At 44.8% G+C, this 25082-nt stretch overlaps 1 protein-coding gene and 1 long non-coding RNA gene across 5 annotated transcripts in view; both read right to left on the minus strand.

Annotated features, from left to right (window-relative positions):
- The window catches only part of LOC115856575 (uncharacterized), a 367268-nt gene that overhangs the window by 94954 nt on the left and 247232 nt on the right, over positions 1–25082 (minus strand). The gene's annotated exons all lie outside the window — the stretch shown is intronic.
- TSPYL5 (TSPY like 5) lies at positions 1669–6109 on the minus strand. 3 transcript variants are annotated; one of them, XM_030862952.2, is made up of 2 exons: positions 3898–6109; positions 1669–2546 (listed from the first exon to the last, which is right to left on the minus strand). In XM_030862952.2, the coding sequence occupies exon 1, from the start codon at positions 6026–6028 to the stop codon at positions 4772–4774; it is 1257 nt and encodes a 418-aa protein (XP_030718812.1). In that variant the 5' UTR covers positions 6029–6109; the 3' UTR covers positions 1669–2546; positions 3898–4771. The 3 variants fall into 3 exon arrangements, with proteins under 3 accessions (XP_030718812.1, XP_060143445.1, XP_030718810.1); XM_060287462.1 differs by having other exon boundaries at positions 1669–2377; positions 3854–6109; XM_030862950.2 differs by having other exon boundaries at positions 3854–6109.

The raw sequence follows: 25082 nt of genomic DNA on the forward strand, positions 1-25082 counted from the left end.
GGAAGCTGAGACCCAGAAGCGGGGCAGAGTTCAAAGCTGTATTTGTCCATCACTTTATCTCTAATGTCTACAACAGAGATGATGAATGAATGGGCCTCTGGGGCGGTGAGGAGCCCCAGATCGGATGGGCTCTGCAAGGTAGTGAAGGGAGGGGTGTGAAAGGGGCCTGGGAAGTGGAGGCTCCACGCCTGTGAAGAAGCAAGTGTGCGAGAGGAACTGGACAGAGCCCCTCCAGTTTGTAGCCCCAGAGGACTCTGCACGGGTCTCAAGAGGACGCTCACACCTGAAGGACAGGCTGCCCTTCATACCCTTTTGCACTCCACCTATCACAAATAGCGAGGCTCTGGGTGTTTAATTTTTTAGTTGAAAACATTCAAAATTGGGAGATTCTACATATTCTGATTCCCCCCATTCCTTTTTGAAGATGGAGCGACACTAGGCCTGCGGGCCCCCAGGTCAACGATCCGGCACTGCCCAACAGCTGCCCCGATTTACACACAACACCCACCTCTTCCCACTGCTCCCAGACACACACACAGGTAAGGCCGTGAAAACTCACAGAAGACGAGCACCTGTAAGCCCAGGAGAGAGGCCTTCAGAAGAAACTAACCCTGCCGACACCTTGATCTCAGACTTCTAAGCCTCCAGAACCGGAAATAAATTTCTGTTAAGTCATCCAGTCTGTGGTATCTTGTTATGGAAGCCCTAGCGAATTAATACATACATCCTTATGAAACAAATATGGGCCACTTCACAAATTTAATTACCAGCCTAGCCTTAAGGCATCTGAAAATACACTATGTTTTAAATTCATTCTTTCATTCAACATTTGAGCACCTACTATGCCCTGAACACTGCACAGTTATTGATTCAAGCCCAGTATCTTATAAACCAATTTTATTTTCTTGTCATTTAACAACCCACTTCTGATTTCTTCTAACCATTTTCTGCTGGGAAGCTTTATGTGGCATTTGGTTGTCTGCTGCTGATTCTCCTGATTAATGGAAAATGGTCTTTGTCACGAATCTGTTACGAACGGTATCAGAAATCCTAGTTCTCAACTCCGGCTAGACATCAGAATCATCCGGGATGTTTTTAAAATACCTACACCTGGATCAGTCCCTTCCTCCATTCTGATTTAGTTGGTATTTGTGAGGAGCTCTGCCAGGACGTGTATATTTCTTTAAGCTTCCCAGATAATTCTGATGTGCAACCAAGACAGCACTGTTATTCTAGTTTGAAAGTTCCTTGAAGGTCACCTCCTTTGCTACTCAAAGTACAGCTCGCAACCTGCCAGCACCGGCGTCACCTGGAAGTGTGTTAGAATTGCAGAATCTCAGGTTCCACCCTGGACTACTGCATCAAAATTCATATTTTAACAGGATTCCCCACAAAATTCAGAGGTACTCTAAAATTTGAGAAACACTGGATTTCCACTAGAATTACCTGGAAAGCTTGTTAAAAACAAGACTGCCTGGCTTCTTCCCAGAACCACAGAATCGCAATCTCTGGTATGGGCTTGGGAATCAGAATTTTATATATGGTTAATGTAGCTAGTCACACATGGGCCTGAGGCTTAGGAATCACTCCCGTACGCCATAGCATACGTCCCCTCAACTACCCAACCTCTGCTTAACCTTCCAATTCTTTTTTAAAGATAAAAAAATATAACAGAGAAACAGGCTTTTATTTTTTCCATCACGCATGCAAACTTACAACTATTTAAACTGTTTCAGAACAAAGAAATAATTGCATTATTACCAGCGTGTCAATTACCAAGTAAGACAACCAGTTACTGATTACTGTTGGGAGGTTATTATCACAGAACACAGCAACAATTTCCAAATTATACTTTCAAGCCCAGAGTTATATTATGAGACCGGGACAAGCTGATAATTCTAATAGTCACACAAGTCTCCATCTTACACAGGAAAAAAGACTGATGCTCTGGTGAAAGATCTCAAGTAAGCACCTCATCAAAGACTGGTAAGTCTTTATCAACAAACAGTCTCTCTTTCCTTTTGTGGATGCAGGGAAAAGGCAGCATCCCCTTCATCTCTTTTTGAGACTTCTTGTTAATTCCGAAGACTTTCATTCTAAGGCCCACCTCTGGAACTTCATTCGTTAACACGAAAAGCAAAAAACAGACCTGATGTGATAATGATAGTGCACCCCACCACTATCACCACCAACACAGAGTCCCAATCTCCCAAAGCAGTCCTGGTTGAACTGGCACAGGATCTTGGACTTTTGATAAACAATACAGGCAGGGAGAGGGAGACACAGATGAAACCAGGTTGATCATAACTGATAACTGATGTAGCTAGGCGATGGGCACACGGGGTCCAGAGACCATCCTCTCCACTTCTGTGCATGTCTGAAAATGTCCATAACAAAGAAGAAGAAGCTCAAAAAAAAAAAAAAAAAAAGGCAGACCTGTACAGTTCTATTTTCCCATTAAGCAAAAAATGAGGAAAATGGTTAGATTTACTTAGAGACAAAATAAGCAGCATATACATTAATCTTCCACATACACAAGGCCACACCTAGAACAAAAGAGAAAGCATCCAAAGTAACATTATTCTGTTTTTGTTTGTTTCTATGATTTATAAAATCCACTAATGATGAGAGAGAGACTGGACAAAACTTTGGGCATACCCTCACCTAGGCGTCGCATTTGCCCACAGCCCTTTAATTCTCCCGTCCCCACCCTGGGGAAGGTCCCTCCCCATCCGCTCCAACACTGAGAGGCAGGCGTGTTCTCCCTGAGGCTCCTCAAGCCATTTCCATCTGCTCTTCCAGGCCCGCTCCACACCAGACTCATTCCCACTCTGTGTTTTTGCCCCAACTCCCCTGCCCAAAACACCCTCTCGACAGCTCTGAGTCAAGACCTCCCTAGCCCCTGGGGAACTCAGAACAAGGTCTTCCATTAGGAAAGGGACGCTGGTGGGTGGAGGGCAAGTGTAGACACAGTCCTACTTTCCCACCCTCAGGGATAAGGGGGAAAGAGGGCACAGGTGAGCCTGGGTAGGGAGGGCCCAGATCAGCTTTTACACCCACAGGAAATGAGCCTTGGAGATTCAGAACAGGTTCCGCCCACCCCCATCCCCATGCCCCAGGAGACAGCCTTGGGATCCCCCACCCTATAAACCAAAGCCTACTTCTACGGGTATTTGAGGGTAGAAGCCAAGAGAGCAAAGGACTGCTAAGGGTGGGAAAGCTGGGGAATGAGGTTCCAGAGGGCGAGAGGCTACCACAGAGGAGGAAACAGCAGGAGGCAACTGGGTCTTAAGGGACAGAGGAAAAGGTCGGAACAGGAGTAACCCTGGTTCACGACACTGCTGCCTGGGGGGTTATCATTCTAGCAGATGCACAGCCATGAAAAGAGTTTTCAATATCAGAATTATAGCGTGAACCCAGGAGTCGGGAGCAGGGTCTGAACCCAGACCCACTTGGCCTTCTGGCTTCCTCTACCCTCTTCCAGCCCAGTGTGTGCGTGTGTACAGCAAGTCCCCAGCTATCTCGCTACCTGTATGTAGAAAACCCTGGTTTTACAATTGTTTTGTTTTCTCTTTCTGAGATGCGGTACTACTGAAACAAAAAAAAAAAAAAAAAAGGAAGGGAGGGAGGAGTGGTAGACAGGACAGGGAGAGAGGGAAGGGAGAGAGGGAGGGAAGGAAGAGTGAGGAAGGAGGCGTGGAGGTGTGAGATGAAGTAGCCACAGGCCCACAGATCAGAAATACCTCTTCCCCAGCAACCCCACTATAGCACTCTGGTCATGTGTGAGGAAGGGATGAGGGGAGTTGATAATCAAGATACCTAGATTATAGGTGAATCCAGTCCCCACCCTCACCTGGAGCCACAGCCTGATGACAGTGAACACATGTCCATACATACCAGCCCGCCCATCAGTCCGGCAGCCAGGAGGGTTGCTGGAAGGCTGGGGAGGGTAGGTGTGTGTCTCATACACCAGCAGGGCGCCTGGGTCCACAAGCAGTTCTTGAGGTCCTTGTTGACCAGGAAGCCAACTGGGGCCGATAGCAACCTAGACAAAACTCAATGGCCTCATAGTGACGGGTCATGGTGCAGACCCTGACGAAGGTTCACCAGGAGAAGGGCCCAGAGGCAGGAAGAGATGCATGATGGTACAGAACACACGGCATACTGCTTCTCACCCTTAACCTCATCTGTGTCCAGGAGGACAGCATGGGCCCCTGGCCAAAGCCAGAGATCTTGTAGATGGCACCTTGGCTGGTGACCCCAGAGCCACGGAACAATCAGTTCTGGCTGATGGCCAATACCATGTGCACAAGCTTCATTTTGCAGTGGCAACAGAAAAGCTTGCCATAGATGGCATGCATGGTCACATGAACCAGCCCAGCAAGTCATGGGCCCTGAAGTAGTAGAGCTTAAGGATGCACTGGTCCTCTTGTTGGATGACTCATGAGTGTCCACGTTAAAGACAGGTGGGAAAGGTCAGAGCCAAGAACAGGGTCCAGGCAACGTAGATAAAGGCAGCACACATCTGAATCATGTGTGTTTAACATATAAACAGTAGGGGTGAGGTCACGTAACATGTGACACTAACGTAAAAAAGCAAGAATGCCATGGGGAGGCAAAAGAACATAATCATAAACACCGTATTCTTGTAACTGAAGTCCAAAGGGAACACAGTGCACAGAGGTCAACATGAAGAGAAGGCAGACAGCCAAACACATGTGGTCAGCCGGGCACAGGTCCAGCAGGAGGTAGTAGGGAGACTTGTGCAGAATCAGTTGGAATTGTTTACCCCAGGCTCTGGGGTCTCCACTGGCTGCCTTGCTGGACATGGCCTGCCCTCCTTTCCTTTCTCCGCTCGGGCCCCTTCACTCATAAGGTAGTACTGCAGGGGATTGGGCCACAACTCCTCGTTGATTATCTCCACAATCTTGTCAGACTCAATGGAGCTGTGGTTTGAAAACCACCCAAAGAAGCTCCGGGTGTCGTCTGGGTTCCCCTGGCTTAGGGACTGAAGATCGTGCCCTGGGAGCCACTGGATTGGAGTAGAACGAGACACCACCTGACCGGAAGGACCACACCCATATTCCTTGATGAGCACCTTATTTTGGAAATAGGGGTTGCGGCCAAAGTAGAACTTGATCTTGTAGCCCAATCTGGCGAGGCCAAGCTCTTCCACCTCCAAGCTGTTCAAGTAGCTGAGTGCCTCTTTATCTTGGTTGTTCAGAAAGGATGCGAGCTGGGGGTGGTTCTGAAAAGCCTGCCCCCAGAAGCCCGGGATATTCTGGATGAGGAGGTTCCTCCGCTCTAAGTGGTGCAGTCGCAACTGCCCAAACTTGCGGGAGAGCCGCAGGTAGGCCCTGTCCGCCTGGGCGTTCATGGTCTCCAGCTTCAGCTGGACGTTCTCCAGTGTATCCATGCTGCCATCTGTTGCCGGGGGCCCTGACCCTGCATCCTTCTCCACCTTCTTTTCCTCTACCACTGGAACGGAGGCAGACTCCCCAGTGGTCCCTCTCTTCGGTTTCCCAACAGCTACGGCCGGAGACGCCCTCCCCACTGCGCTACAGGAAACTGGGGCCTTCTTCCCAGCGGGGCAGCGTCGATTTCCAACGCGAGGGACATTTTTCGGCCTTCCCATGGGCCCCACGGTTCCCACGAAGACAGTGTCTGTCGGCAGGCGCTCCGAGAGGGTTGTGGCCTTCCCCGGGTCGGGCCTGGCTGCGGCCTGCCCGCTATCCCCCTCAGCCCGGGCCCGGAGCGCGAGGCCACAGTCCAGGGGGAGCCGGCAGGCACCCTCTTCCCCGGGCCGGCGGGGCGGCGCGGGCTCAGCGGTTTCAGCGGTTTCCAGGCCACCCCAACCCGCGCCAGCCTGCACCTGTGCCTCCTGGGTCTCCTCCCCGAGCCTCTGGCACTGTGGGGGGTCCGGGTCGCGTGAGGCGTCGTCAGGAGTAGCGCGGACTCGGCCTTTGGCGCGGCCTTTGCCACGGTTTTTGGCGCGGCTGGACTTTTTACCCCTACTTCGGCCGCTCATGATGGTAACGGACTCAACTTCAAACGCACGCTCCGGCCTGCGGCCCCTGGCGCTTGCTCGCTGTCCCTACCGAACGGGCCTCTCCATGGCAACCGCCGACGTCACGACTGCACGACGGTACCGTAGCGCGAGGACTGGATGCGCCCGGTGATTGGCTCCAGTGCCGCAGCTGCGCACCAGCCGACCCTCACAGACGCCCCCACCCCCATCTCACCCCAGCTCGCTCTCACTGTTCGAGAGGGCAGTCCTTTCGTTTAGTTTCTTCTCGTTGGTCTCAGTTGTGCCCTCGCGGTCCTTTTATACAAGACACCCTCAAGACAGCCATCATGTCAGTTCCCCTACCATATACTTTCTAAGCTAAATATCTAAAGTTCCTTCAGTTATCTTCTGTGATATCTATCATGATGAAACTGCTCCTGGTCTCTATGTCTCATCTTTGAAAGCCTTTGCTGAGGGATTTGCCCAGGTACCTTAACTCCAGGGACTTTAAAGGTAGGTACCGTAATGCCAGGCCACAAAGCGATGTGATACGTGGTGGGATGTTAGTACTAACTACTTTTAAAAAAAAAAATAGCGACTGCTATTTTATGAGTATCATTATGTGTCAGGCACTTTACTATGTGCCTTCTATGCATTTTCTCAATATGTTAAGGAGGTATTGTTATCATTCTCATTTTCCAGATGAGAAAACTGTGGCTCAGAGATGCCGAGGAACATTCCTGAGGTAACGCAATAAGGCATGGAAGCACAATTCTAACCCAATTCTCACTCATAACCTTTATTTTATATTCACAGGTGTCTAATCCTTCCAGACCTGCTCAGCTGTAAATTACTGCGTTAGCGCTTAAGAAGGCCAGCCTTGCCTGTTAAACCAGCATCAGCCGAGCACCTCTTCATCCTGGGACCATGACCTGAGTCCTCTAGCTGCCTCAGGCCTAATTTACAGAGCTGGGCTATCACTCAAGGTATAGGGCCAGGAGTGAAGGATACAAGTCAGAATTCCTATAACTGGAGTAAGATGGGAATGTGGTCAGAGAATTATTTAATTATCATTCAAGGAGTGGAGCAGGGCTTCCCAGGTTAAAGTTCAGAAGCAGACCCTCCATAGTGGCACTGAGGAGGCCCTAGAAACTTCTTAGAGACTGCAGAGAAACAGCCAGACAACCTATTGCGTGTTCACAAGAGAGCCCTGGACCATGCTTTTACTAGCTAGGTGAAAGGACCATGAAATAGTGAAGCCAGTGATGAGGTTATGACCAGTATGAAAGTTTTCAGGTTGTCTCTTTAAGTTCAAAGGGAACAAGAAGGCCCTTGCAACCAGCTAACGGAGAGGTAAGCCCCAGCGTCTCTGGGTTCTCAATACCTCTTACACTCATTACTCTCTTATACTCTCTTGTGGTTGTGGCCCAGCAGCCTGGCATCACCTGGAAGCTTGTTAAAAATGCAGAATTTCAGGCCCTACCCCAGACCAGCTAAATCAGCATTTGACTTTTAACAAGGTCTCAGTTGGTTTGTATCCGCATTAAAATTGAAATATAGGAGACAAGGAAAAAGAGGAATTGTTTGATACAGTTGGGCCTTACTTTAAACCAGCCCGATACAAACGACTCTAACTTTCCCAAAGATTCTACAATAGCTTGCAAGGCTCTCCGTGATCTGCCAAGTTCCCTCCCTGCCACTACCCAACTTACCTCTCTGACCTCATCCTCTTGTCTCTCCCACCCCCTTCCAACTACACTGGCCTACTTACTACTGTTCTTCAAAATTCTAGGTAGGCTCCTGCCTCAGGGTCTTTGCACTGGCTCTTCCTTCTGCCTTAAATGCTCTTCCCCCAGATATGGTTTACCACCTTGGCTGGCTCCCTTCACACTTTGCTCAAATGTAACCTTGTCAATGACCATCCTATTTAAAATTGCCACCCAGCTCCATCCTTCTAACTCTGCACTAACTTTTTTTATTCCTTAGCACTTGTCACCTTCTAACACGCTACCAATTATTTATTACGTGTATTGTTTAACTGTCGCTCCTCACTAGAGTGTCAGCTCCATGAGGGCAGGGATCTTTGTTTTGTTCACTTGTGACTACAACAGTGTCTGATACATGAAAAGCTCTCAATAAGTGAAATAACCAATCAAAGGAGAATTTTTTAGAAATGAGTTTATAAATTGATTCTGATTCTGAAGTCAGAATACCCCTCTTTTCCCCACAGAAGCAATTTTATAGACGAAGGTTGTATACTCAAATCAATGCATGGAAACCTATCAAACTCATAATTTAGCTAAAAAATCATCTTTTGATATGGGCACCATTCAGGGACAATCTTAGGTAAAAAATCTAGAGTGACACATTTAAAAATTAAATTAGGGGAATTCATATTTGACTTAAAAGGGATTAAGCCAAGGGTTACCTTAAACTCTTGTTGAGGGCCCTTTCATAATCACTTCTTCCCAAGGTCTTCCATGGTCACTCCAGACCACAGTAAGCAGCCCTGTCCTTGATCTTACAGAGAAGTTGTTAACTGTAATATATTCATTTAGCAATCAGAAATGCAGTTTTTGTGCCAGTCCTTGTACAGAATTACCTCTTAAGCCAGATAACCACAGTCTGGAATTCTCTGTAATCTCGGGGGGAAAAAATTAGCTGAAGCAGCCACTATCCCTCTGTAAACTGCAGAAATTGATAGATTGGCCCACTTCTCAGAGCACTAACAGTTGGACCTGTTGTCAAGAGCCTTAATCCAGCATCAGCATCTGCGTCACGTAACGCTCACCCATGACTAAACCACTGCAGGATTAACGTAGGCTGGCCGCTGCAAACAGTGTTTATTGTACAATCTGCTTGAGCCTGTTTTCATCATGTCAAAGAGATAAGCATCAGGTAAAGGGAAACAAATGTGAGACTAACACCTTATATAAAGATACTCCTCTTCTCCTTGAGAAGCTGGCCTGTGCTACTGAACTGAACTGTTGGTTTTCTTTCGAGGTATTGATATTTAATTTATATGAGACTATATCTTGGGTTCCCAGTTAGATAGTAAACTGTATAAGGGTAGAGACTGTGTCTCTTTCTTTTATCCCTCAAAGCACCTAGCGTGGCCCTTGCACATACTAGTAATTATAACAAAAGTTCACATTTATTTTGTACTTTATACAGTACCATGTTCTAATTCACCGAATCCCTACAACCATGCCATGGGTAATATAACTATACATACACATACGTGTACATACACATTCATATATAGATAAACTAATACCTATATATATCAATTAGTCATGAATCATTTTCTATGGGGTGTATATGTGGCATGATGATACTAAACAGAAGTGAGTTTCATTTCAACAGTCCAGGTTGAGAATAAAGCATCTTCATTTGCATTGCATTTGTCATAAGCATTCTATGACTATTACGAAGGAAATACAAATTTACTCTCATGAACTCAGAAATCTGGAAGCAATTTGGCCTTTTCCCAAAAATTAGGCATTAAATCCACAGTAATGTAAGCATTTAATTGATTCTTTTAAATAGTTGATCATTAGCAAATATTTATTAAAAACTCATAAAAACACTTTTCAAAATATTAGAATAACTAGTCGTCACTTCTGTTCTCTGAAAATTGTACTTCCTCCATTCCTTTTAAGGTCTGATTTCCTCCAATCATAGAAATTAACAGGCTGGGAAAAGACATTCCAGTCATCCAACCTATTGCGCAGCCAAGAGAACAATGTTCCCCACCGTCTCCCTGCCGAAGGGCTTGAAGATCCCAGATGACATTTTTTAGCCACAAAGGTTTTCTCTTCCCCCAAGGAGATAGTTTGAGTCTGTTAGATCAAACAGTGAGTATTGCTTACTATAAGACATTTTGCCAACTAACCCTCCCAGATTTGGAGGATCATAGAAAAGGAGTGGCATAGGGAATATTTTTCAAAGCCAAGGAGGGAGAGAAAAATCTGCCTCTTAATGGTAAATTTCAAAAACTATTTGAATTTAACATCTTGAATAATGTGCCTAGCTTCTTCCCAGTTCCCACTCACAGCCAAAGACCAAAATTTTGCAGCATCACCTAAGTTATTCAGTTCATGTCGTATAAGTAGCTGTAAAATATTTTTAAATATTGACAGGTGTATTCTTCCTTCCTGGCATTTTCTTTTTACCCTACAACATTTTCACCATAAAAATTAGACCTTTAGGCTAAGGCTTTTGTTCTGGAGAAGGGAAAATACTGAAGAACCCAGCAAGAGCAGAATTTAGCAACTCAGATTCTTCACTTTGAATTTCAAAATAGGTTCTTGAGAGGGGAAGATACAACAGCATTGAAAGAGAAAAAAAAATTTTTAGCTCTGCAAGAGCAAACCTGGGAGCATTAAGAGCATAGAGTTTATAATATAAACCACAAAGGAAGAAAAACATGTGATGATATACAAGCCAGATCTCCACCACACAAAGAGGAGACTAAAACCTTTCCTGAGCTGGGGTTGAAGAGCTTGGGGAAAATTTAGAGAGTACATTGTTGGTGCAGGATCTATAGAAAGGAACTCTCACAGTTACCCCTCCAGGGGTCAGACCTCTTAGAGAGCTAGTAGAGTCCATCCTCCCTGGAAAGATAGAAATCTGAGAGTAGGGAGGACTAGTTCCCAACTTGAAAACTGGAACTCAGACAAGAAATCCTCTTAGAGGGCTTCGTTCCATCACAAGGATAAGTATTGCCAAAGGAAGGTCTTTGAATTTTAAGTGTTTTAAGTGATAAGTTACCTAGTTATTTGAATTGCCATGTTTAAGTTCATCTGAACTTTATAAATTGCTGCAACTATGAAAATTCATACCCATTACAATAACATTACCTAGACCAGACCCAATATCTAATGGGTTTAAGCCATGCAATACCAAAGGCAAGGAAACTTAAGGGACGGGTGACTTCAAAACTCTTTAGAAGATAAATGGCATTGATAATTTTAGAAAATAACAGAGGGTATTAAAAAGAAGCCTCATAAAACATGGTTATGATTGCAAAAATCAAAAAATTTATGAAACTCCAAGCACCAAATATGAACATTTTCACTACAATTTAGGGGGGGGGACCCTAAAGCAAAAGTAAGTGCTGTCCAAGGTGGTCTTCCATTGACTGGTTATGTGTTGAACTTAGAACCATGAGTGTACCCCATTTATTGCAGTTATTACTTTTAATATGTAACTTAGTAATTTACCATACACTTGAATTCCACCTCTGGTTGGGTTACATATGCAAGTCTTTGTCTCCAACCAGATCAGAAGCTTTATGATTTACAAAGGCCGATCTTGCCTTCTATGTAAGCTGCACAGTGCCTTCTCTGAATTACCCCACAGTCATCCCCCAATTTCCACACAGCCCTCATCAATTTCCAAAACAAAAATAAGCTGTCCTCAGTCAACACCTCTACATGTCGTCTAGTGCAGAGAACAGTAGGTGCAAGGTCTCTCTCTTCCCTACCATCTCTTTTCATGCCACTCAGGGATGTTCTGTTCATATTATACCCATAAGTTTATTATCTTTATTGTTCCCTTTCCTGTATTTACACACACACTTTTTTGTTGAAGTATAGTTGATTTACAGTGTTGATGTTTGTATATATGTATGTTCTTTTTCAGATTCTTTTCTATTATAGGTTATTATGAGATATTGAATATAGTTCCCTGTGCTATGCAATAGGTCCTTGTTGTTTCTCTATTTTTTATATAGTGGTGTGTATCTGTTAATCCCAAACTCCTAATTTATCTCCCCCTCCCACTATCCCTTTGGTAACCATTCTGTTTTGTAAATAAGCTCATTTGTTTCATTCTTTTAGATTCCACATATAAGTGATATCATAGGCTATTTGTCTTCCTCTGTCTGACTTACTTCACTTAGTATGATAATCTCTTGGTCCATCCATGTTGCTGCAAATGGCATTATTTCATTCTCTTTTATGGCTGAGTAATATTCTCTTGTATGTATATACCACATCTTCTTTATCCATTAATCTGTCGATGGACATTTAGGTTGTTTCCATGTCTTGACTATTATAAATAGTGCTGCTGTGAACATTGGGGTGCATGTATCTTTTCAAATTAAAGTTTTCATCTTTGCCGGATATCTGTCCAGAAGTGGGCACCTCTATTTTTAGTTTTTTAAGGAATCTCCATACTTTTCTCCATAGTGGCTGCACCAATTTACATTCCCACCAACATGTACACACACACTCTTAACATCCTTGTGCCTTCCCTTTTTTTCCCAACAACGCATTAATAGTACAGAAATATTCTACAGAAAGAAGTAAAGTTGGTAGATTTTCACTTGGAAGATTAATTGGGAAGAAAAGATCTCAACAGGACTAGGATATGAAACTTGGGATATCCCAGGAAAAAAAGTCATTAAGAAAGGACAACATGGAAAACAGAAACTGGAATCACCCTCATTTCATATAATCTAAGATCCCGCATGGGTTACACAGGGTCCTGAGATTGAGGAAGGCCAGGATCTTCATGGAGGATGACCAGTACCTGCAGGGAGTTGGGGTCTTAGGATGGGGGTGGGGAAGTGAATCCTCTTATATCACCCAGCACATCTCACACACCAGACAGGTAGCTATAAGGATGAGAAGACACCCCCCCCCTTATCAAACAAGCCAGCAGTTTTCATGAAGCTAGGAATTTTCATCAAAGACATGGGGAAAATGAACAAAGAATGTTACATTGAATTTTAAATTAATAGGCAAGCATTCTGCAGTTAAAATGTTCAATTGTATGTTGCAACCAACTAGCACCCATAAGCATGAGGTTTCATTGTTCCATTTCCTTTTACCTGGACGAATTTAACTGAAGATACTCCTTGTCTTCTAGAATGCCTGCTTTGGTTATTCAGTCTGTGTTTGTGTAATATCTGACAGCAATAAGATACTTTAAAAAGCACTCAAAATTAATAGTCAAGAAAAAGAGTAAAAGAAAATAAAGAACTCGAAAATGAAGAAAAAAAGCAGTGAAATACAGTCACCCCTCAGTATCATGGGGGATTGGTTTCATGATGTCACCTTGAACAAGAAAATCCAAAGAAGCCTGGGTCAGTCCCTTACATAAAATGGTGTAGTATTTGCATATAACCTAGGCATGTCCTCCCATATACTTTAAGTCATCTCCAGATTACTTATAATATCTAATACAAGTAAATGCTATGTAAATAGTTGCTGGTGTGCAACAAATTGAAGTTTGCTTTTGAAACTTTCTGGAATTTTTTTTAATACTTTCCATCTGAGGTTGGTTGAATCCACAGATGCAGATAATGAAAGGTCAGCTGTCCCCAAATGCATCCCAATCCGTTGTGTCTCCTACACTTGCTAGAAGCTGGGCACAGATTTGATTCTGACCTTTTATCTACCAGTGCAAAGAGAGAAATCAGATGTGGTGTAACGTTCATAATGTTTGTAATATTAAAAAACAAACAACAACAAAAACAGGTTCTCAGAGAAAATGCATTGATTCTCAGTGCTGAATCCAGAGAGGAGTATCAGGATTCCAAGTCCCAGTAATATCCTGACACTGAGTCCAGCACCGTGGTACCTGTAGCACCGCCTTATAGGCTGGTGAGCAGCCAGACAAAGAGCCATGTTGTAAATGCAGTTCCATGGCGGTTCAGGTCCAGAGCTAGAAGGCTTAATCCAAGGAGACAGTTTGTAGAATTGAGGAGAAAGCTGGGTGTGTGTCTTGAAGTCAGCCTCTGCAGTATGGCCTCCGCGGCTGATGGTGTGCCTGGAGCCTGGATACGGCCTGGAGCCTGGATGTGGCCTGGAGCCTGGATACGGCCTGGTAGGCATCACATGAAGAGCGAGCTGGTGAACTTCATTCTGCTCCTTGCTACCAAATCGGTCCAGACCTTTCCTGAGAGCCATGCCCTCCTCTCCCATTCCTTCATCTTTTTTTCTGTCTCCCCTCACTTTCTTTTCTTTCCTTCCCCCGTACACTGATGTGTTTAGAGAAACCACTCCAGCTGCTTCAAAAACGATTTTCCCGCTCCAGGCCCTCTCCCATCCACACGCAGACTAAGCCGAGTCCCTGTGAAATTAAGCCATGTTTCCCTCTCAGAGTGGCTTTGTACCTCAGTGTCTCCACACTGTCAGAGGTGTCGGTTGGGGTCAGGGTTCAGGTACAGGACCAGGCACGTGGCATAGGTGAGTGAAGCAGGCCCAGTGCAAGCCTTTAGGGAGTTGAAGAGGGAGTTAATGCCCCATCTCAGGCTGGCAACTGCGACTCCACTCCAGCTGATTGTAGCCATGGAGAAATCTATTTTTATGTGAAATTTCTCACTTTAAAAATCCTGTGAGAGCCAAACAAGACAATTCTGCTTGTAGGCTCTAATTTGCTACCCCTGTTCTACATCCTTGTTTTTTAAAAAAAACCAGTTTTTAAATGAAATCATGAAGGAATGTCTGGAAATCATCTGAATTCCTCCAAAGAAGAGCAGTTTTTGTGGTTGTCCCTCGAGAAGAGCCTATGAACGTAAAGAAAGGTAATATGATCAAGCTGGACTCCACCTTACGTTGTTAGGGCAAGTGAGGAATTGATGGCAACTGGGAGACAGCTTTACTCAAGGTGAGCCCAAGTAAGGGATTATATTTTTGTCAAGATTTTTATCCTTTTTCATTTTAAACTGCAAAGATGATGATTTTTAATTGGTTTTATTTTTTCATACATTAAGACTCTGTGCTACCTCTGATTTCTTAACATGTGTAACTTAGACTCCAAAACTATTTTCATCTCGCTACAGTATGAAGGCTTTGCAAGATCAACTCAGAGACACGTCCATACTGCTCTCTGCACCCAGCAGCCACATCTGGACAGCTCTACTGAACAGCTAATGCAATTCTGACACAAGTGGTGGATTTGAGTGACTAACGCTGCCTCTCTGTTGTTTTTTTCCTCCCCTTCTTAATCAATACCCGTATAATTGATCAGGTAGGCCATATGGCCCCTCTGATTCCCACATTAAGACAATTAGGACACCAGCCAGGTCATTGCTCAAGCTGGCATTCTTCATAACTAAGACAAGAAAACCTAACTCTTTGTCTTCCTCAGACAAAAGCCAACTCCATCTGCTCTTGGGTATGATTCAGTACGAATTCATATAATATCTAGCTAAAAAGGAGTACAGCCACATTTAGAAAAAATATTGCCTAGAAGTGAATTGTATGCCAGTAAGTTTCCCCCTGCAGAATCCAGACTGAAATGTGATAGTAAAAATCTAATGTGATAGTAAAACTCTAATTCAAGAAGAGTGAGTATACAGTGTAGACTAAGATTTTACACACACTCTGAGAGAGAGCTGCTGGTCACTGGAGAGTAGGTAGACTCTCCTACTCTAGGACCGAGTGTCAGAGAGGAAGAGTTAGGAGACTGGGGGATTCTCACAGCTATGAGCTCTAAAATGATAGAGGCGAGGGAGGACTTAGAAATGCAAGGCCAAGTATAAGGAAAGATAAAAGGTCTATTTTCTGGCATCAGGATTTACAGAAGGAACCGCTCCCACACTGCAACCCTCTTTTTATAAGAGAAAATAACAAGCTAAACAGCATGTCATAGCTGAGATTTCTGGAAAGTCAGCCATTCTCAGCATCATGGAATCTGTGAATCGGGAGCCAATGGGAAGCAAAACAAGTAGCAGTTTGAACATAGAATTATTATTTTATTTAGAACAGAAAGAGAAAATTTACTAAATGTATTTACTAAACATAGGCTAAACATATGACCTATTGGCCAGGAGATTTATGCTTCCCTACGTGATGTGTTCTCTTAACTCCAACCCCCAACCCCCAAGCAGGAGCGGTGGAGGAAGCAAGAACCACCGCAGCAGGGTTAGTCCTGGAAATGACATTGTGCACCAACAGACTTCCTGCAGAAGGTTTCCAAGCATAAGAGAGACCCCTGAAGTACCTGGGCGGCCCACCCACTACTGAAACAAGACGAAAGTGCCTCTGGGAAGGAGATGACAAATATTCCTCTTGTCTTCCATCACTCAAACCAATTAAAAAGTAAAACAAAAGTACCTAAAAAGAGGCCAGCAACAGCAATCAATTCTCCCAGTTTATAATCAAACAGGATTTCAGCAACCAATGATGTTAAAAAAAATTTCTACCATATGCCTCATGTGTTACACTAGTAAATGATTTCTTTCATCATCAAGAGAGTTTATATGACATTCTCTTGACAATGAAAGAATTTATTTCCTAGAACAAAACTCTGGAAAAAGTCATGTTAAGAATCATGCTGGCATAAGTCAGGTGTATCTAAGGGCCTGGCCTTCTGGCCTAAATTTTATCATTCAGTCACGACTGGAAAATATTCCAAACCACCCCCCTAAAACTGCACACAGTTAACAAAGAAACATGTCATTTAAAGATTAAAATAGAAAATTCCTTTTATGATTTTGAGATTGTGTACATGGGATGGGATAGGATGGGATCTTGTGGGATGGGGGAGGGAGTTAGCAGGAAAGGGCGGCCACAGGCAGTAGCTCACTTATGACTCAACATGTGTTAGGGTCTAAAGAAATCCTACCCAGATCTTTTTGATTTTGAACTCAGATAAATGAGGCTACCTGTTGGCAAGAAGCAGCAATGCTGAAATAAGAGAAAGAGGACTGAATTCATTTCCTATTGCTTCTGTAACAAATTACCACAAATTTAGTGGCTTAATGCAACATGAATTATTTTCCAGTGCTGGAGGTCAAAAATTCAAAATGGCCACAACGGGACTGAAATCCAGGTGTTGGCATGATTGTGTTCCTGACAGAGGTTCTAGAGGAGAATCCATTCCGATGTTTCTCCATCTTCTAGAGGCTGTCTGTGTTCCATGGCTCTTCCAGACAGCAGTTGTATCACTCCTACCTCTGCCTCTGTCCTCACATCTCCAGCCCGCCAGCCTCCCTCTTTCACTTATAAGGCCCCTCCTGATTACAACAGCCCTACCTGACTTACCCAGGATAAATTCCCATATCAAACTCCTTAACTTAATCGTATTTGCAAAGTCCCTTATGCCATGTTCGCTAACATATTGACAGGTTCTGAGGATTAGAATTTGGGGGCCATTATGCTTCCTAACATAGGGCCATAAGTATTGAGTATTGTTTTTAAAAGTTAAGTGTTAGAAGGCTTACGATTAGTTGTCCTGCTTTATAATTGTTCATCTCTTTCATATACACCCATCATTTTATTTCTGTGCCCTAAATCTAGTTTATTATAATAATAACAATAGGTAACATTTATTGTTTTCTAAGTACCAGGTACTGTGCTAAGGAACTTTCATTTTCATATTTACTGCTCACAACAACCCTGTGAGATAAGTGCCATTATCATTCCCATTTCGTGGATGATAAAATTGAGGCTTAGAGAGGTTAAGTAATTTGTCTAAGATTAAACAGCTGAAATTCAAGGCAAGGTCTGTCTGGCTCCTAACCCATAAGAAACAGCTCAACTAGATTGAGGCTTGTAACAGAAAGGTGTATTTTTTTTTTTCTGTAAGCTTTATTTATTTATTTTATTTATGGCTGCATTGGGTCTCTGTTGCTGCATGCGGGCTTTCTCTAGATACGGTGAGCAGGGGTTACTCTTCGTTGCGGTACACGGGCTTCGCATTGCAGTGGCTTCTCTTATTGTGGACCATGGGCTATAGGTGTGCAGGCTTTTGTAGTTGTGGCATGCGGGCTCAGAAATTGTGGCTTGCGGGCTCTAGAGCGCAGGCTCAGTAGTTGTGGCACATGGGCTTAGTTGCTCCACGACCTGTGGGATCTTCCCCGACCGGGGCTCGAACCCGTGTCCCCTGCACTGGCAGGCAGATTTTTAACCACTGCACCACCAGGGAAGTCCGAAAGGTGTATTTCTTTCTCATGCTCCATACCCATTACAGGTCTGCCTTGGGTCTGCTGCATCTTCACATCTTCATTATTCTGAGACCCAAGATGAAAAAGCAGCCCGATCTGGGATATTGCCCTTCCCGGATATTGCCCTTGGTCAGAAGAGAGGAAAGAGAGAGATGGTGGTAGAACCTCCCGTAGGCTTTTAGAGTGTTATCTTGAGGTGACATAATCACTTCTGCTCACATTTCATTGGCTAAAGCAAATCAGTGGCTCAGCCGAACATCCATGTAACCAGGAGGTTTAATCTATTGCCAAGTAGCGCAGCAAATATTTGGAAAGAATTATACAGTCTATGACAGCTTTAAGTATGGTACCGTTCCACTCATTGAAGACGAGAGGAAAAGTAATAGTTTATCCAGTCATGATGATGTGGGACCTCCCTTGGTGGCCCAGTGCTGGTCCCTCAGCCAGCTGGACTGCTGGGTCTATGTGAGCAATCACCTGTGTGGAGGGAAATTCTCAGATACTGAAATTTTCCTTCATCCATGAGCCCAAAGTGCCTAATGCTCCATCATTAGAGAGAGAGAATTGTGTCACCTGAGGATAGCTGTGTGGTACTAGGAGTTATGAACTGTTCTCCAAGGGAACTTTCTCCCAACTGGTGGAATCTAGATGGATGCAGGCCTCCCTCAAAGTATCAGGTGAGGAAGAGTGTGGGTCTCCAAAGGTCCTCTCTAGTCCAAAGACTTCCTAGGATTCTAATCCAGGTGGAGAAGAATACTCTTCTCTAAGGACAGTTCTTAGGACCCAAGGATTAGGAGTGATGGTTGCTTCTTGTGCAGTGGCCTCAAACTGTGCTCCAAGGAGCCTTGAGGTTCTATAAAATTGTCTCAGAAATGGCCAGACAGAGGGACACACACCCAGACACATCCTTGCCCTCATTCCTGGAACTTGCCACACAGACTAGGGCTAGGATAAAAAATGTGGCTTTCATAATGAGACAAGAGGTGGATGGAGAGAGAGAAGAGTTCCTTTTGATAAAACAATTCACAGAAAATCTGCGAAGCAAGGCTCCATCTTAGTAGTCTGGAAGATTCGTCTGCCCAGTATTTGTTTCACCCAAGGTTATCAATGTTCTGCCCCAACCCTACTCCGTGTGGCCCATTCAGAGAGGCTGGGACTGCACGGCTGCACGGCTGGGACTGCACGGCTGCCCATGTGGAGGACATTAAGGACACAGGGCCAGCGGAGGAGCAAAGAAGGGAGTGTCAAAGGGGAAGGTTGGTTCCCCATGCCACCGAGGAGGGTGGCCCTGGGGCTGAGCCCACGGCTCTCAAGGCACAGAAGGGCGCATGCTGGATGGTGCACCTCGATGCCCCACCTCCCTCGGAACTCCGTGGGGTCCAGCACGCCCGGGGATGGCTGTCAGTGAGGCCACTTAGCAAAACACTGTTAGGACCACTTCATCTCACGGTAGTATTGAGCGCACACACAGAAAAGGCTTCCACTTAAGATTTACTTTGAATTTTTAAAACAAAAGCTTAAAAACCCCACAATTTAACTCAGTCTTCTCACTTCATGGGAAAGGAAATAGGAACTCAGATGAAAAGGCTTGTCCAAGATCAGAGAGAGATCCAGTAGAAAGTCAGAACCAGAACCAGAACCAGGATTTTTGGCTCCCAATTCAGTGTTGCTTCCAGGCAGCCCTAAATTCCTCACATCCTGGGCGCGCATCTTTGGTGCTCACAGCCCTGTCACTTAGGGGCGACGACCATTTGCTTTAACTGGGTAACCTCACTTCCAATTCACTGATGGAGGAGAATGAGTATTTGGATTTTGCAGCAAAGCCCCTGCTTCAAAAGGAACCAAACCTTATTCTTGTAGTGTTACTGGGTTCCTCTAAAAGCCACGGCATGGGAGTGTGAGCTTCTGGCTCCCCCTGGGTCCCCACTGCCCCCCACATCCCTTCCCCCGGCCTTCTCACGCTCCATGGAAACGCCGCCCTGACTTGTCGGGATGCTGCAGCCTGCGAGCTGGCTGCCAGTTGGAGTTTTCTCAAGTTTGCCACGTTGCAGTGACAGGACTGTGTCGAGGCCCAGATGCTTCGGCATAAATAAATAGCACATCTGGGACCTGGAAGGGGTCCAGCTGCATATGATAGAAAAAACTGGGGTGGAAACAGAGCCAAGTGATACACAGCTGGAAACCGTTAAGTTAGGAGCGAGGTAGGGGAGCAGTTGAAGTAGAGAGAGGAAGAAAGAAATGGAAAGGGAGGGGGGAAGATCAAACCAGCGATGACCGTTGTCTGAAGGCTCTGAATTATAATTGCTGAGAAACAGACCTGTGGTTTACACACAGCTCAATTAAGAGCATTCCTACAAAATGATAGTTTATAATCATTGACCTCAAAGCAGAGAGACCAAGCAGGGGAACTTGACTCCTGGATGTCTGGCTGCCTTGGATGTGTCTGTTTGGTCACCTCCTAGCTATTTGCATCTATAAATGGCCTCGTGGTGAGCAGGGTGAAGGAGTTCAGACCTGCATCGAAGAGCACCCCAGGGCTCCCTTCCCAGGGTCATCGGCATTTGGGAAGCTCACTGAGTTCCCAGACTCCAGGGCAGCCTCAGTTGAACATGCCTGTCGCAAACACGCAGAGGATTAAAGCGGAGGCTGGGGTGGGGGTGGAGGGACAGTGACATCACCGTCTCCCAGCCCAGAGGCCCCAGCAGATGAGTCAACGAGATGAATCAGCGATGGCTGCAGAGGGAGCTGCACACCCACAGCCCCACCAGAGACTAAAAGCTACCATGGTATCACCAAGCAGAGGAGAGGAGGTTTGAGTACGGGGAAAATTAGGACACAAAGAAGAGACAGGAACACAATCCGTTGCTCTCTTAATGGAAATCAAATGCATGGATTACCTTCTTAATGATGGCTTGATTTAATCTCCTGGATTAAAAATACCCCAAATGAAGCCATCGTCAAGAGATGCCAGAATGCAGGCTTTCTAAGCAAATCACAGTATCGCAGGGCAAAGCTTTTCTAGATCCTTCCAGACCCTCCCACTTCATCCTTGTCTTGTCGCAGGCGATAGCAGGTAAATCCCACCATCCTAGAGAGGATCCGAGGCTCCTTCCAACCTACTTGGTGCTGAACATGGATGGCCATAAGATGCAGGCTTGTCGTCTTTTAAGGAAAGCAGATGACTACACAAAATGGACCCTACGACAACTCTTACACTTGGTTTGGTTGAGATTCCAGGTTTTCTGCATTCACAGGGAATCTGAAAGGATAAATGACTTTCTTTGGGTCTTGGTTGGCAAAGTTTCTAATTGGCAACGATTGCACTTTGGAGAATTCTCAAAATGACTGAACCACAACAGAAAGACTAATCTTGGAAGCTAATTCTTAGTTTGTAGGTTCCCAGCATTCCAGTGAAGGGAGGAAACCAGTCAACCTTCACAATATCATTTATAGTGATTCTGAAAGCTCATAATAACACATATTTAGGGAATATGGTTGGAAGTTGGTATGGTTCAGTTATGGATCTATGCATTATTTAAAAACCTTTGTTCATTCATCCAAGAAATATTTACTGAGCACTTTCTAAGAACCAGGCATTATGCTGGAAGCTGGAGGTAAGTTGTTGAATGAGACACAGCCCCTCTTCTCAGGGAGCTTATAGTCAGGCAGCCAGAGTTCCTACAACCACTGTGACTGTGAAAACACAGCTGTTCATTGTATTTAAAATTAACTTCTTAGCGCATCAGTCAATTCTAAAGAGAAAAGAAGTCTGCACAGCACTGGAAGTATCCCATGCCTCAAAATAAAAATAGGATTGTATTTAGAAAAATCTTAATTTTGTGGTATTCCAAGAAACAGAAACTGCATAAAGGGAGGTAAGCCAGAATTCTTTCTATAGCCTGGTAATTAATTTGCAGCTTAAAATCTCCTACAAGAGACTCCAAACCAAAGTACTATTTTGGGGAAGGAGACGAATTCGGGAGTTGATGGAAGGCATGTTTCCTAAAGCATCTCATAATTCAAAGTCCACACAATTCAAAAGCAATCCTGACCAGGGATAGATCGTTTGGAGGACTCGGGGGCGTGAGTGCTATTTACCAGCTGAAATGGCATGGCCATGTGGCAACAGCAGAAACGCTATTTACAATTTGTCCTGCTGCTGGCTTGAAATTGTATCATTCTCCGCTCATTTTTCTGTTTAGTTTGGCAGCCCTCCAGATTTTTCTCCATACTGTTCCCCCCAGGAAGTCAATCTGTACGGACTACAGCAATGAGTCTCCTTGCCCTCTGGCTTCCAGGCAGGTCCCACCGGTGGGCAGCACCCACTGAAATCAGGGTGATGGAGGAGGGAGGTTAGGGTATCTACTCCCAGAACCCTCTGCCAGGCCACAGAAGATCAAGTGTGTCCCTTTACCAAAGCCCCCAGCTCCTGTCAGGTGACCCTCTCCACCCAGCTACCCCCGAAAGGGGTTCAGTAATTGCTTATTCGCCTCGTGCCTTCAGGTCAGGAGGGAAGATTTGTACTGTTGCTTGCGGTTTCCCTACACCCTGCCCACGCCTTTGTCAATAGCTCTTTAATCCAGTTTAAGTGTGCCATCTATTTGCTGCCGGGACTGTGGCAAATCAAGGGGATTTATATGATCTCAAATGTTGTACCTAAAGGGAGGCTTTATTATTATTTTCATATGACATGATTTCAGATTTGCTTGGTTCAAACTTGCATGAAAAAGCAATAAATTTCAAAAGATCCACAGGGCCATCTGCATCAGTAACAGTGTTGAAAATCAAAGTTTACAACAACCTGCCTTAGATCTCCCTCTGTAGCTTAACAGACTATCCTTTATGACTTTGGGGACCTTCCTCTTCTGCTTTATTTGTAGCTTAAATGGTAGACATTAGGTCATCCAACAATTCCTTCTGACCTAGCTTCATTAATTTCTAGGCAAGAAGACGAAAAGACTTTACCGGCAATGCATTAAGGCAATCACCCCTCTGTCTTTCCAGTCATTGAATTCCATTCCCAGGCAACGATAATCTCTGAATTATCAGAGAGAATCACACACGCGACATCTCTTCTTCCACTGCGACATCTCTTCTTCCACTGCACACACGCGACATCTCTTCTTCCACTGCAGCAATGCATGGGGGTGGAAGAAGCACACACGCGACATCTCTTCTTCCACTGCAGCAATGCATGGGGGTGGATTTTTATTTGGCTTCATTTTTTCATAATTTCAGCCCCTTTTGTTGGGTCACTGATTCAGTGGTAGACAATTCGGCTTCCACTGCAGCTCAGAGAAGCCAAAGCAGACAGTTTGGCTGTGGGGAAAATGGGTGTCTGTCACCAAGAACCATGACACATCTGCTGATTTATGGACACGACCCATCGTTTCATCTGCCACCTCCATGTGGAACTCCCCATCCATCCATTCATTCTTACTCATTGGTGCCATTTCCACTTCATCACTTTCAAGGAAACGCTTTCTGGAAGCATTGTGGGAAAGGGCAGTCAACAATTTCCTGAGATTCATGTCCGAGGAATATGGATTTAAATGAAAAGGCAGGGATGGACAGTGACCGCCCTTGTAACGGGCAGACCGTGTAGTACACACACTGACAGCACTGACTTTAGAATCAGGTCTGCATTTTAATCCTAGGTTCACCTCCTATTAGCTAAGTAACATGAGTTAGTTGCTTAACCTTTCCAATTCTTACTTTTTTTCTCTGTTAATTGTGGATATCATTAATACTTACTTCAATGGCTGTTGTGGAAATTAAATGAGGGAGTATCAGTAAAGCTCTTAGCACATTGTATGGCACATGGGGCGCTCACTAAATGAGGGTTTTCATCCGGGAGCCCTTTGGTGGTTTTCTGCTGCTCCATGAAGCCCTTCAAATTCAACACACACTCCCCCTTCCACTGCCTAACTACTAACACGTAGAAACAGAATTTCTCCCCTTGTTGGTATGTCTAGATTTGCCAATCACAGGGGTTACATCTTCCTGTCCCACAATGATCTCAGACGTATAAACCCACCATTACGGAAAAGGGCAGTGTCATAGGCACACAAGGTTTTGCCCTTTTCAAAGCACTGCTTTTGGGGGTGGGTGGGTGTGAAAGGTTAGGCTGAGCTGGGCTTCTCTGATGCCTCTCTGAATGATGGAAAGCCAGAAAAACACCATTCAACCCATAAAACTATCTAGCTACTAACCCTTCCTACCTACCTACAACTCCTCTATTGGAATCATGTTTATTATTTACCCCTTGTCTCCCCAAAAGCTATGATATTTAAATTTAATTCTTTAGATGAATGGATATCATTGAAGAATTTTAAGCAAAGAGTGTTTAGACTTAGATCTTCCAAGAGCATTCTGGGAGCACTTAGATCTTCCAAGAGCATTCTGGGAGCTGCATAAAGGATGGGGAGGAGGGGGCATAACTAGATCAGTGCTTCTGGAATGTTTCAGTGTGTCTGATCACCTGGTGATCTTGTGAAAATGCAAATTCAATTCTTTTTTTTTTTTTTTTTGCGGTACGCGGGCCTCTCAGTGCTGTGACCTCTCCCGTTGCGGAGCACAGGCTCCGGACGCGCAGGCTCAGCGGCCATGGCTCACGGGCCTAGCTGCCCTGCGGGTATGTGGGATCTTCCCGGACTGGGGCACGAACCCGTGTCCCCTGTATCGGCAGGCGGACTCTCAACCGCTGCGCCACCAAGGAAGCCCCTGTGAAAATGCAAATTCTTATTTGCAGGAGGCCTGGAGTGGAGCCGAAGTTCTGCAGTTCTAATCAGTGCTCTGGTCCATGGCCGTACTTTGAGTACCAAGAAGCCAGACCATTTAGTCCAACCTCTGATAGTCCAAGTTTGATAAAGGATAGCGCCCATACCGTGTACAGAGCTGTATCTTGCTCTGTACAGCTCCTAGCATTGGGTGCAGTATAATTATCGTGTTTATTTAATAAGTGCTTTCTGACAATGCTGATGTTGATCGATGACAATGAGAAATAAAACGAAACTGAATTATTGAAAATGTGTCCCAAAGATTTCCAAATGCTGGGGTTTTGTTTGAGAGTGAAGGAAAACAACCCAAGGTTTACCAGTCTTAGTTTAGGTTTTGCTTTCCACCAATTTCAGGCTGTTTCTAAGGGACCACCAAATCAATTTTTTTCAAATG

Source organism: Globicephala melas, chromosome 17 (assembly GCF_963455315.2).
Source record: "Globicephala melas chromosome 17, mGloMel1.2, whole genome shotgun sequence".
Lineage (NCBI taxonomy): Eukaryota > Metazoa > Chordata > Mammalia > Artiodactyla > Delphinidae > Globicephala > Globicephala melas.

Bases quoted from the DNA above. Each gene is read 5' to 3' on its own strand.
- TSPYL5 (XM_030862952.2), bottom strand. From the start codon at position 6,028: ATGAGCGGCCGAAGTAGGGGTAAAAAGTCCAGCCGCGCCAAAAACCGT.